Source organism: Cryptotermes secundus, unplaced genomic scaffold, assembly GCF_002891405.2.
Source record: "Cryptotermes secundus unplaced genomic scaffold, Csec_1.0 scaffold523, whole genome shotgun sequence".
Classification (NCBI taxonomy): Eukaryota; Metazoa; Arthropoda; class Insecta; order Blattodea; family Kalotermitidae; genus Cryptotermes; species Cryptotermes secundus.
In genome coordinates, this window is record NW_019734360.1 from 715271 (window position 1) to 729080 (window position 13810).

Genomic DNA, 13810 nt, shown 5'->3' on the forward strand with positions numbered 1-13810 from the left:
GAACTACGCAGTGTCAAATTACAGGGCAACAATCTGAACACATTCAACACGGTAACATGAAAATCTATTCTAAGTTTTTTAGATTACAAGGCGGTTAAAATTCAAATTGCGGTATTCTAGATTATGACTTCGTGTTGTCTGGTAGATGGACACCCAACATATTAGAACACTATGTCAGCGGATCAGACTACACGGCGTCCGTGACAGGATGATCAATGAATAACTAACTATGGAGCTGAGTCCTAGTTGAGAAGCCGCCAGTCGCTCAGCTACTCAAGAATTTCCTAATATTTTGTGCAACCGTATTCCTATACTGAGCCAGATCAATCCAGTCCATAACACCCTGTAGCATCCCTCTAAGAACCATTTTAATATTATCCACCCAGCTACGTCTTGGAGCAGTAAATGAAATGAGATTTGGCAGGGGAAATCGAAGTACTAGGAGAAAACCTTCCACAGTGCCACTTTGTTCATCAGAAATCCCACACGTCTTGACTTGGGTTAGGCTACCGGTTTGATTGAACTCAGAACACCAAAACGGCAAACTTACATGGACATTTCTTGGCAAGTTCGTCAGATTCCTGAAGACGTGCAACTGCAAGTCGTGTAATTCGAGACAGCGAAGGTTTGTTCAAGAAAATCTGCGACAGTGTATTTGCATTAGGCTTACACCTTGAACACAAGATAACATAACCTCACAAACAGATCCACATTTCTTAGTGTTAAAACTAGGGTTCGTACGGGCTACGGACTAGACGACCGAGGGGTCGGTGTTCGAGTTCCCTTAGGAGCAAGATTTTTCTTCTCTCTACTTTATTTATACCGGCTCTGGGGCCCACCTAGCCCCCTATCCAATGAGTACCGGTGGCTCTTTACCCGGGAGTAAAGCGGCCGGGGCAGGAAGCTTACCACTCACCTCCAACCAATGCCGAGGTGATGAATATGTGGATCTATACATCCTCTCCCCATACATCATTATGGCGTGGTGTTTAATTAGTTAAGCTCTACAGCCCTTCTGTTGGACCTTGGCCACTTTCTCAGTTTCTTGATCTTTTAACAGACGGCAAGACGCCTTGGACGGGGGATCAGCGCGTCGCAAGGCCACTACCCACACAAAGAACAACATAATCGCAGAATAAAAGCACACAGACATCCATGACGGATTCGAACCCACGATCCAAGTGTTCGAGTGGGTGAAGACAGTTCGCGGCCACTGTGATCGACCAGGGACAAATTTACCTTCTACAAATACTGCATCTGATTGTTGCTGTTGCTGGCGGAATTTTTCATTCCACATTGGAATATCGCTTATATCTACATCTCTTCATTGCAGCCCGTGAACATATGGGACGTAATAATGAAAACATGTGCCAGAGGTGCACACCCTCGGTTTTCCCAAAGTACATGTTCCAAATTTCAGCTTTTTATGTTCCTTGTTTTTTTATTTAAAGTGTTAATAAAAAAACCCATACATGTTCTGTTACAGTTATGTGATGATGTTGATGTGTGTTGCAGTGGTGATGCACAAGGACAAGGAGGACGGGCTCCACCACGAAGCACAGTTCAGGAACAGAGATCTCACGACGTACGATCACACGCTGCTGGACGGCGAAATGTTCCTACAGGTATGTGCCCTCACACCTTTCCAAATCCGATACATTTCAGCATTTTGCAGTTGTCGTAGCTGTCTTCTGCCTCACAGAACCTCCGTTATCTACCACAGCCAACCAACACCTACCTCCTGCTTCTGTTCATTTCTGGCTTGTATATCCTACCCTGAAGATGGAGGCAATAACTTGCTCCGAAATCCCTGAATCTTTCAAAACTACATGGCATTACAACCCAGGAAACGCCGTCGTGAGATCCCAGAATTCAAAAAATATTTTTTATTTGCGGAAGCGTAATATTTCAGGAATGAGTTTTCTTATGTTTGGCTTTTAAGATCTCTGATTCTCGAACAGCACATAAGAAGACTTGTATATGTACAGTCTAATAATTAATTACTAAGAACCCATGTCTACGTAATGTTGAACTAAAATATCAGAAACAAGCATGTAAATTCTGAGTTCTATATACAGGGTGATCCTAAATTACTGTCCGTGTTTCCATTGTATCTAATTTTCAGACCTTATGTGCCAAGAAAGGCGCGTGTGTTGAAGTTGTTTGTCATTCTGCAGTATTGACTTTAAACGTAATAGAAGGTTCTGAGTTACACTTTCATATAGGCCACGGAAACCCCGACAATAATGTAGAATCACCCTGTATATACGCCTGTTTATTGAATGCGATGCTCCCTCCCAGCCAGGCATGTAGACATCATGTTCCACTGACAGATAGAAGCTCCCATCAAACAATGATTAATGGACCGCTCACCTGACGAGCTCTCGTTCCGTCCAATTTAGCCGGCGAGAAGAGATTTGCGGTATCTGCTCTCACCTTCTGACATCCCCTCACGCTATTAACTTCTGTATATATGTAGAATGTTTACTGTACTCCGCTGATTGATTGTGATGGACTCTAGGAAATATTAAGGTTCTATTACAGGCAGATTTTGACAGATACTTTCTAGATGAAATCGATTGCAGACTTACTGATTATTCTTCCCCCCCCCCTTTTTTTTCCTTGGCACTATAGCCCCAGTGGGCCTAGGCCTACCTCCATGAACTTCTCCGTTCACTTCGGTTTTTTTCTAGAGCTTACACATTCGGTAGGACTCCTTGGGCGGGTGATCAGCTCGTCGCAAGGCCTCTACCTGTACACAAACACACTAAAACGCACACACACACAAACTAAACATCCATGCCCTGAGTGGGATTCAAGCCCACGATCCCAGTTTCCGAGCGAGCGAAGACAGTACATGCCTTAGACCGCTCGGCTACCGTGACCGGCTTACTAATCATTCAGTGCCCAATATATTCGGACGTTTGTTTTGCTGGTCCCAGTAGTCTATCGGTCTAAGGGCGGCCGCAAACCAACTGCGTCAAGACAAGCATCAAGACATGAGACAAAATACGCAGTCTTGCTTCATTCGTGATTCGTCAGCATGTTGACTCAGACCGGTGTGCGCAGGTTTTCATAATCTCATTCGTTTCAACTGTGCTCCTTTCTTTGCGTCATTGTGTCTTGACTGTTACATATCTTGACGCATGCCAGTGTACGGCCTACCTAAGGCTTCTCGTATATCAGAAACTCGAGTTCGGATCGCAGTTATGCCCGGAATATGTACATACCCGCATTTGTATGTTTTGTCCTGAGAAATGAGAGTCTTACAAGGTTTTTGTTGTTTATACAGGAAGTTTTGTCGGTTGTTCAAATAAATATTAAAATAAAATTAAGGACCAAAGCATTGGCCGCCGTGAAGGGGGAGGGAGCCAGGTAGCTGGCCCCTTCTTTGGGTTTTTGTGAAAGAGAACATAAAAAAATTAATAAACTAAGGAAGTAATGCAAAATGTCAATCAAAATAGAGGAATAAAATTATTTTAAGAAATTATTCTTCCCCCCAAATAATCCAGAGCGACCAGCTGAAATATAAGCAGCTTAAACATTAACTTGTCAGTGTATTTCGGGGCTGTTCCCAACCCTTCTTTGAAAAAATTCTGATATTGCTTGCATGACAAAGGCTTGGACGCCTGCGCAAAGTATAGAATAAAGGTATTTTATTCATAATGATATTAATTTTCCAACTAAATTTGTAAGTTAACGCTGGTTTATGAAATCAAAGTGGCAGATAGGGGCAGATCATATAGTAGTCTAAATGGGGAGATGAAATTATATTTAGAATTGTTTTCTACGTTAGGCATTGCACAATTTTTTTTTGTTTGTTCTGTAAGAGTGTAATGTCAAACCTACTTAACAAGATCAGATCAGTTTCTGCCTATTTTTTTAACTCTTTAATGGAATGTGACATGTTTATTCAAATAACATCAATGACTTTGGTTTGAAGCATTTTTACGCTTCGTATAATAGGCAAAGTAACAAGAAACAATTTTTGGAATATTTACTGTTTTGCGAATTTCTTCCAACCGTATATATTCATAGCCCTTTAGCCCTTTGAAGATTGAATTACTTCTGAATAATATATAAGTATTCAGTTCGTACCTCACGGGAAACACATGACGTCTCCACTATAAAGACAAACCGGTTATTGCTGTTTAGGGAAAGAGTCGCTATTTTTTTTTATGAGAACCATATGAAACACACAAACACGCTCTGTGGCGAGAATGCAAAGGTTTGGTGTGTTAAAGGCGGTGATACATATAGTGACCATTGGCCTTTAAATGTTTTATGTAAATTCTGAAAAATTTAAGGATAGTAAGAATTTTCTAAATATTATATTTCTGTAATTCCTTACAGGCTTACAGTTGTCCTACCCTAGTAGAAATTCGATTGTAATGCATCATCCTTGAGAAACCGTTATTTAGAATTCGGGAATATTGCTGTGTAAGTGACTTCTCTGTACCAAAATTAATATTTAATGTTTTCGAGGCCTCACGTCCTACCATCAGCAAGACGGGCCCCCACAGATTTAAAAGCCTCCTTTTGGTATCTAGAGTCTTAAAATTGGTGTTCATTAAATTTTCGACAGTAGATTTATATCTACAATAAGTTAACGCTGAGACCACTAATGTCACGTGTAATACGGCATATGAGGTCTTAAGCCATTTTCTGACTTATACTTCCACGTGCAAATTGGAAATGTGCTGAGTGACATTCATGGCACTAGTTGGATCTGAACTCGGGAATCGAACGATGGAGTTTCGAGTCTAGAGGAAAGAGGTGTCAGTTTTATCACCATTATATTTTGAGAGGAATGTCGTCTTCTGCGATATGGCGCCGTGTAGATATTGTATTAACCGACGTTTCGAAGGAACGTATCGCCTCCGAAACGTCGGTTAACATTATCTACACGGCACCACATCCAAGAAGACGGCATTCTTCACGTTAACCGCCGCTAAAACCTCAAATCTTACATATTTTAAGAGGTTTTCATGAGTATCTTCACTGGAGCATCGCGACGGTCTCGCCTGAGCCTTTGCCAGATTTCACTCGTGGCAATTTTCGGCACTAGCAACGTGCTGTAGTGTGTAGTCCTGCCGTCTGTATGTTGTGGCGCTGCTTACACCAACAACGCCCAATTATGTTTTATTGAGCCATCAACATGTTCTCCAGATCTTATAGAGCCGCAGCCATTAGCATGTGGCTTGTGTACCCATAAACCTTTAAATAATAATTAAATTTTGATGCTACGCACATCTCAATCCGCCTTGCATGACAATGTCACATTACTCTAAAGTTCTGGTCCCCGAGGAGTAAAGAAAAAGCGAATGCTTCATTTATCAACTTGGATTGATACAACAAAAAGTACAAGACCTAACTGATCGGTGAGTTCATGCTTTTACACTGACTCACGTTAACGATGCGGGCCACAGGGGGTGTTTTTACTCCGCCCCTTTGTTTGCGCGTCCTTACTGAAACGTCTCATGCATACCATTCGAACACTAAGGGAGAATGTTTCGAATCTCGCAAGGACAATTAATGTTTGTGCGTATTATTTTTGGAGAGCGTTCGTAAAGAAAAGTAACAGAAATATATCTATTAGCTCAGTTACGTCATGGAGCTGAGCCCTTCTTGAGAAGCCGTCGGTTGTCCTGCTACTCAAAAATTTCCCAAAATGTTATACCGTGTCCAGAGGAGCCCTCCACTGGTCCCTATCCTGAGCCAGATAAATCCAGTCCATACCACCCCATCTTATCCCTCCAAGATTAATTTTATTATTATCTTCCCACTTTCGTCTTGGTCTACTTAGTGGTCTCTTTCCTTCTGCGTTTCCCACCGAAATCTTACATGTATTCCTCTTCTCCCCATGCGTGCTACATGCCCTGTCCTTCTCATCCTCCTTGACTTGATCATTCTAATTATACTTGGAGAAGAGTACAAGTTATGAAGCTCCTCATTATGCAGTTTTCTCCAGCCTCTTACTATTTCATCCCTCTTCGGTCCAAATATTCTCCTCAGCACCCTGTTCTCAGACACCCTCAGTCTGTATTCCTCCTTTAATGTCAGATATAACATTTCACACCCATGCACATCCAAAGGCAAAATTATAGTTTTATGTAATGTAATTTTTATGTTTTAGACAGCAGACGGGAAGACGAAAGGTTCTGGGCTGAATGGTAGCAATTATTACCTGAATTCAATCCCCCCTAAATTTTCTCCTGAATAAGATCTTAGCTACGTCTTAACTGAATTAATTAAAGAAATATTTTTTCGAACTTTCACTCTGCAAGAAATAAATATCAGTAGGGGAGACCGTGATACATCTCGAATCATACAATTTGCAATGGTTTACAAACTATGATCCAAGATGCACAGAAAATGAGTGACCAAACTGAGCTGTAGCCCATACGGTATGTTCAAGCGAACTGTGAGAAGTACTGTGATGGAGAGTGCACTCACAACTTCACCAGATCTGAGTGTAAGAAATAGGAAGAGCTGGATACATTTTCAACAAATCTGATACTGTAAAATTTAACCAAAATTTGTCAGCAAATCCCATTCTTAAAATCTGACAACAGTAATTTTACGTGGGCCCCATCATGGCTTTCTGCTTATTCTTCGACCCTGAAAATGGAGGCGAAAAGTCTCTGCGAAATATAAGTTGACTTTCAGCGGAACACACAGAATATATTCCAGAAGATATAACTCTTTATAACCACCCACGTGAGACCCTCAACTCTTACAAGGCTTGTACAGCATCTCACGTGTATCAGTTCACGTCTTCAGAAATTATGATACAATCACGAACATCTGATTGTCAGCTTGCACTACGAGTTACCAGGCGTCGCCTGATTGTTTTGAAACGAAAGTTCGGGGTAACATTTGATTTAAGTGTATAATTTAAGACGGAAATGTACTACTCTAAGAAGATTATTTTTGTAAACAGTTCAGTCGATTAAATGGGAGTTAATCAAATGAATGGGACTTAGTTAAAGGGCAAAGTTGACCTGCTTTGCTTACTTAAGCACCACGCCATAATGCCGAATTGACAGTAGCTAGTATATTTCCACAGCTCACGGTAGCCTAGCGGTCTAAGGCATGTACTGTCTTCGCTCTCTCGGAAGCCGGGATCGTGGGTTCGAATCCCACACAAGGTATGAATTTTCAGTGTTTATGTGTGTGTGTGTGCGTGTGTGCGTTTTGCTGTGTTTATGTACAGGTAGAATTCTTGTGAGGAGCTGATCATCCGCCCAAGGAGTTCTACCGAATGTCTAATATTTAGTAAACCGAAGTCAGACGGAGAATTTCATGGAGGTAAGCCAAAGCCCAAATTGGACCTGTAGCGCCAAAGGGAAAAATATATTGAGTGTTTTGATTAAAATACATACATATATGTTTTAAGCAAGAAGTTCGCCTTCTTTCCTTAATATAACACGGACCGCATAGAAAACGACGCGTCAAAAAATATTATATTATTGCACGTGTATTCGTTTCTTCAGTAACGTTGTTACCGAGCCGTTTCTTAGCAAAGATAGCGGGATTTTTATAGAGCCGTTTCCTAGCAATAATAAGAGGATACACAATATAGACACACAGACTAATGGAAGGGATTTATGAAGTAAGCCGTTGAATTAGGATCTGGTGCAATGTTATAGATACAGAGTTTCATAAAGATTGGTTCAGCGATTCAAATTTGATATTGGGGATACACAGACACACAGGCACACAGAGAGCATGGAGATGGCATAAGTGCGTTTTATTTTTTTTTTTTCAAAAATAAGGAAAATATGGTAAAAAGGATTGAAATTTTTGTGGAGCTGACTTTCGGTAATTTATTCGTTATTAATCTTTAAATTTCTATAATCCATCATCCGACAAAACTACTGGCAGGTACCGAAGCGCGAATGCTCCAGTGAAAATATGTGGACTGGCTCACAACTGCTTCGTCTTGAAGACATACGCGTGCACTAATTTTCCTGAGATGACGCATTTTGTGCTTCTTATTTTTTCGCTCTTTTTTCAAGAGTACCAAAGATAATTTTCCTCCTCTGGCTCCACTTTGGAGCAGAGGGCTGATTTCTCAGTTTCATGATCATTTTTAGAGATAATAGGACTCTTTTGACAGGTGATCAGCTCGTCGCTATACCAACTTCAAAATATATGCAAGCTCCTTGGAATGTCTGCATGAATGCACGAGTGGACTTCTTATAATTTTTCTTTATCCGCCAGATATCATGGTGACATAATGGAATGCGTCCATAATTGAAATGCCAGCTCACACAGTGACTACTGGTGTAAGCAGAGGAAGAGTAAGTGCGATCTTGATAAGAGGAAGGGCAACGAGTTTGATTCTGATCAGCTGTCACGTCTGCATATTTCTTGGAATTTACAACAAATGAAAAGCTATTTCATTTTCGCATTATCAAGGTTGCCTAAATTGCTCCCCCATTTTTATATCTCATTCAGGTCATGAGATAAAGCCAGGAGTAGCGCAAATAAATCACATAAGAGGTTCAAACGTATTCCACGTTTAGGTCAAGGGCGCTTCTGGCCATTACGGGACTGAAACGCCCCACAAAAAAAAAAACGGTGAAAGGAGATAGGAGGGGAAGGGGTGGAAGCCTTATTATAAAATCATTAAGGTCGTTAGAGAGGGCAAGTTCCAAGCGACCGGCAGGTAGGCATACCGGCCAACAAATGACGACGGAATCTACAACATAAGAAAACATACAGCGAAACCCGACCACCTCTGATCAACAGCGTCTCCTCACTGTCTTAACGACCGTGTTATCAGTGGCGGCTCCCGTCAACATACTTCGTCTCTTGTAACTAGACGTCGCGGTCAGATGGCTGGGTCTTTGCTTCCTGTTCCGTGGCTCGAATTCCAGCTTCTGAGGTCATTAGTGACCTTAGTGACTTTCCAATTCGTATACGATCACAATGGCTGCGCGGTCTAAGGCTAGGAACACACACAGCGACATCGGTCGTACGACGTCCGTACGGTTCTTGTCGCATCAAGTAGCAGAATATAAAGTGTAGTCTTAGCTCTCATACTTGACGACATGCGACATCTACCGTACGACAGTTGGAGAGCAAAGAAATGTATTTGGTCGCTCTAGTATGAAAAGGAGGTCGTACGGCAAACAAATCATGGGTTCGAATCCCACTCGAAGCATGGATGTTTGGTGTGTATATGCGTTTATTCTATGTTTGTGTTGTCCTGTGTGCAGGTAGCGGCCTTGCGACGGGCTGATCCCTAGTCCAAGGAGTCCTGCCGACTGTTTGTAGGATCAAGAAACTGAAAAATCGGCCAAGGTCTAACAAAGAACTCAGATAGATAGATAGATAGATAGATAGATAGATAGATAGATAGATAGATAGATAGATAAGTGGGTGATTGGGTGGGCAGGTAGCTAGGTAGGAAGGAAAGTACTCGGGTAGTACCCCTAAACAGACCACAGATACTTTGTTACACATTTCTCTGGTTCATACCCTCATATAAATATAAAACACGTGCTTTATAAACGTTGTTAAATAACCCAAGAAACATTCCACCTGTCATTCTTATCAAGGGCTCGTAGCGTTGCTTTCGTGCAAAGGAGCGATCACAGTCGCCGAGCGGGACAGTGTAGTGGCAACACTGCAGACTAGTGTCTGGATGCGCTCAACTAGAATCTGCCTACAGAAACAGACATCCCTACTGACATTTTTCGTGATTTTTCTTAAGTCTCTCGAAGCAAATTCCAGGATAGTAGACCTACCCTAAATTTAGCCATGACCGTTTCCTCTCATATTCTCTACAGTTCATTATTCATTCGATGCTACATACACTAGTTTTTTTTTTAATTCTCTTAGTGGGGGGTGGAGTCCAGCTGGGTCCACTCGGCACGGTGGCCACTGATTGGCCTATTGTAGCCTGCCCCGGGTGATTATGATGATGGCGAATTTGATGGAATAAAGATTGGTAGGGGAAACCGAAGTACTTGAAGAAATCTCGCCCCAGCGCCACTTTGTCCACCACAAATCCCACTTCATCAGACCCGGGATCGAACCCGGACCGCCGCGGTGGGAGGCCATCGACTAACCGCTTGAGCCAGGGCGCGGCCACAAGCAACAGTTACTTGGAGCTTCACACGTTCTTCTTCACTGGCCCTTCCAGCCCCTTCAGGGCCAAGGCTTCTTCTTCAGTTCTGTAATCATCGTTATACAGTCGGTAGGACTCCTTGGACGGGGGATCAGCCAGTCGCAAGGCCTCTAACTAAACACAGAATAAACACATACACACACCAAACGTCCATATCTTGTGTGGGATTCGAATCCACGATCTCAGCGTCCGAGGTAGCGAAGACAGTACACGCCTTAGACCGCGCGGCTAGTGTCGAAAGCATCATACATTAGCAAAAGAAAAATGATTACATAATATATATGTTATATATAATATATATTATCGCAGTTCAGAAATGTGTGACTATAGAAGGGATTCGGATTGGTAAATGGATTTATTGAACATCTGTATTCGCTATTCTCCACGTTTTGAAAATCACCACAGCATCCGCTAAGCCTTTTTGTAGCCTCTTGTATCAACAGCCGTTCCATGGTAACGGCTTCTAACAATGGAGTTTCTTCAGCTTCACGCGTTCAGGTTCTATCTTCACAGCCTCCCGTGCAGAACTCAACTCTCAACTATAGCACCATCTCTTCTTAGCCTCTCTTGCAGTACTCAACTGAACTGCCAACCTTCAAATAACCTGAATGCCCCAGTTGTCTTCTATATAACCACTTTGCTCGCACCGAATAGAAAACACCATTTTCAATAAAAACTTAATTGCTCTACATGCGTGCTTACAATCTATTGCTTACAAATTGGTCGCATAACACCGATGTTCTATAGTTCCGCGCGTGTATGTTGCGGGCGTTACCTAGCAACGGCCGCTGTTTAGAGAGTCATCGCTTGGCAACAGGTCTATACGCCAAAATATAATTAACTATGTGAACAGACGAACCGGCGAGGGAAAATGTTCTTTTTGTGTACTCAGTTCAAACGATACATAAGAGCGTTATTCACTGCAGTGACTCAGAATTTCGGTATCCACTGATAAACAGCTGACGTAATTATACAATTTTAATTCTGATTTAAATTCAGAAATTCAGTCTTTCTAGAATATCAGAATCCTGTCCTATGTAAGGTTACTGGTGAGGGGTTGCTGGGAAAACCTAATGTTATAAAATGACCTTTTAATCTCAATAAGGACATACATACTCAGTAATCCTTAGGGCTCAGATACGCTGTATGACACTTCCAATGTACGCATTAAAAAGCAATCTGGCAGATAAGAAGCTTACATAATGTGGTGAGTCATTACAGGCTGATAATTACTTAAGTATTACCGTCATTATGCAAGGGAGGGCGATGAAGGGAGATGACAACCATCGAAGCCACTTATTATAATCTATACAAAGTAATTACAATAACTATGTTGTTGTTGTTGTCGTGAGAGTTGCATGGTGACTCCGGGGGACAGTGACAGTGTTCAAAGTAAAGTTGGGCCCCTTAGAATGAGCTCATCTCAATCACTGGACTCAGATTACCTCTTTCGAAGGGGCCCAACAGAGTAGGTGTCTTGCTTCTCACCTGACGACGGAAACAGATCCAGTTTCCGAAACGTTGTGTCCTCTAGTTTTTAGAATACCGGACGAGGAACACAATCCAAAAAGAAACTAATTCCGTGCATTCTACATCAACGTCAGAACCCTTCAGTATCTACTAAAGTTTGTCTACATCAGCATGTTCGGTAACTTATTCTAATGTTTAGGCTACGTATATATATTTTATTAATGTATTCGTCAATATCTTAAATAACTGAGATAGATTCACGTAATGTAATTTTATTTTATGATTGTACATAATTGATTATGGGCCATAAAACTTGTACTATAATTCCTGAAATGCTGGTCCGGTGTGCAGGCAGCCAAGTTTACAACCATACTGAGTGCGCGCCTTGTATCAGAGTCAGGAAATATTACACACTGTTTGTACAGTAAAAAGCTGATATCTTTGGATATCTTAGCAGTAAGTATCCCGCACTCTCACTTATAAAGTGACTACATCTAGTGAGAGTGAGGTGTTCGTTGTGTGCCTTCTTTATAAAACTCTCTCGTATGATCAAATCGAATCGACTTTTATTTCTCACAATACGACTTAAGTATTATGCATTCGACGCCATGTTTGATGACCTGTAATCTTTCTTTCTTTATACTCGATCAATACTGACGCTAGAGGTCGCTGTGTAAAGAAAAGGGTCTTATAAGGACCTGAAAAGAAATAAAAAGTTTATGCTCGAAAATATCACCAAGTAATAAATATTCAAGTCACTTCACAGCTATATTAAGGCTGGATTATTTACTTGAAGACCAAGTCACGATTCTGTAAATGCGCTCCGTATGTGATTAGTGATTGGTGTTCATATTTGTGCTTTTGTTTTAGGCAGTGTATCATATTTTACAGGATGTGACTGAATATCAAAATAAGTAAAAACTCCCGTACGAATGTATACATTGAGAACACTTCTTAAAACCTTACAACTGTTGTGATTTTAACATCCATAGTCACGCCTTAAGTACTCCCTAAGTTTACCGGGTTGTGTGTAAGATGAAAACAAACAAAAGAGTAGTTAATTACCTGACTATTTTACTTTATTACAAGGTAAAATTAAAGGTATCCCCGTAACAGGCCGTGGAGGTTCATAGGGTTGTGAGACATCGAGGCTCCTATATTTTCTAGATTTTCGGTTCACACATGGCGGTGAAGTTGTCAGTTTTACGCACCGGCCGCCCTTTACCCCAGGAATATTCTTGGTACTCATTTCTGTTAGAGGCTGAGTCGACCCCAGGGCTATAGTGCTACTGGAAGGATTAGGTAAATTGAAAAAAAAAAATCCACCTCATCGGGACTCGAACCCGCTACCGTCTGGCTTGTAGTATAGTGTTTAAGCAACCACGCTACCGCGTGCCCCACTTTCTTTCAAGAGATGATCTAAATGGCCTCCACGTTCACGGACACAACACAACTTAGCTCTGCGCGAAACAGAAAATTCCGACTGTCTCTTTACTTCACTTGAAAATTATCGAATTCGATAGCGGAGTTCCTCTGTTGTATAGAATTTAATGGCGTGGAGCTTGGTTTTCTTAGAATTTTTCCCCAGAGGGAAAAGAATCTAGAAGATTCAAGTCAGGTGACCGTGCAGGCCAGGGAACTAGGCTTCACAGTTGCGTCCAATGTCCAGAATAATTCTCGTACAGACGTTGAAGCGCTTCGCGACTGTAATGTGTTGAAACCGCATGTGAAGGACACTTCCTCTTGAAGGCCACTGAAAGGTGTATGGAGCAAATAAAATTCCCCATAGGTTGATGGAAAACTATGTTGCTGGTGATGTTGCACAAGAATCCGTTTTTACTGCAAGAAACTGATTTTTAAATGAAATTTCTAATTTGTTGATGTGCTTATTTCTTTCTTTTATGATACCGTGAATCAGTTCGGGTTGCCGAGGTTACACTATATATGTCAGCATTCCTGTTACCACATTACAAGGTAAAGCCATCCTTATAATTAACTAATTAACCACTGTGCATTGAAGACGTATGGGGGAGTGGAAGTATAGATCCACGTGTTCTTGGCCTCAGCACTAGATATATGTGAATGATCAGCTTCATGCCCCGGCCACTTTATCACCCCGAGAAATCTCCGGTACCCATTGGATTGGAGGCTGGGTGGGCCCCAGATTAGGAATGGACGCTATGGATGTATGGGGGAGTG

General features: G+C 41.7%; 1 protein-coding gene across 3 annotated transcripts in view; it reads left to right on the plus strand.

Annotated features, from left to right (window-relative positions):
• Positions 1-13810, plus strand: part of LOC111868864 — a 359329-nt gene that overhangs the window by 253441 nt on the left and 92078 nt on the right. For all 3 annotated transcript variants that reach the window (XM_023859902.2, XM_023859903.2, XM_023859904.2), the window contains one exon: positions 1516-1625. In XM_023859902.2, coding sequence (XP_023715670.1) covers positions 1516-1625 — 110 coding nt within the window. The remainder of the gene's footprint in view (positions 1-1515; positions 1626-13810) is intronic.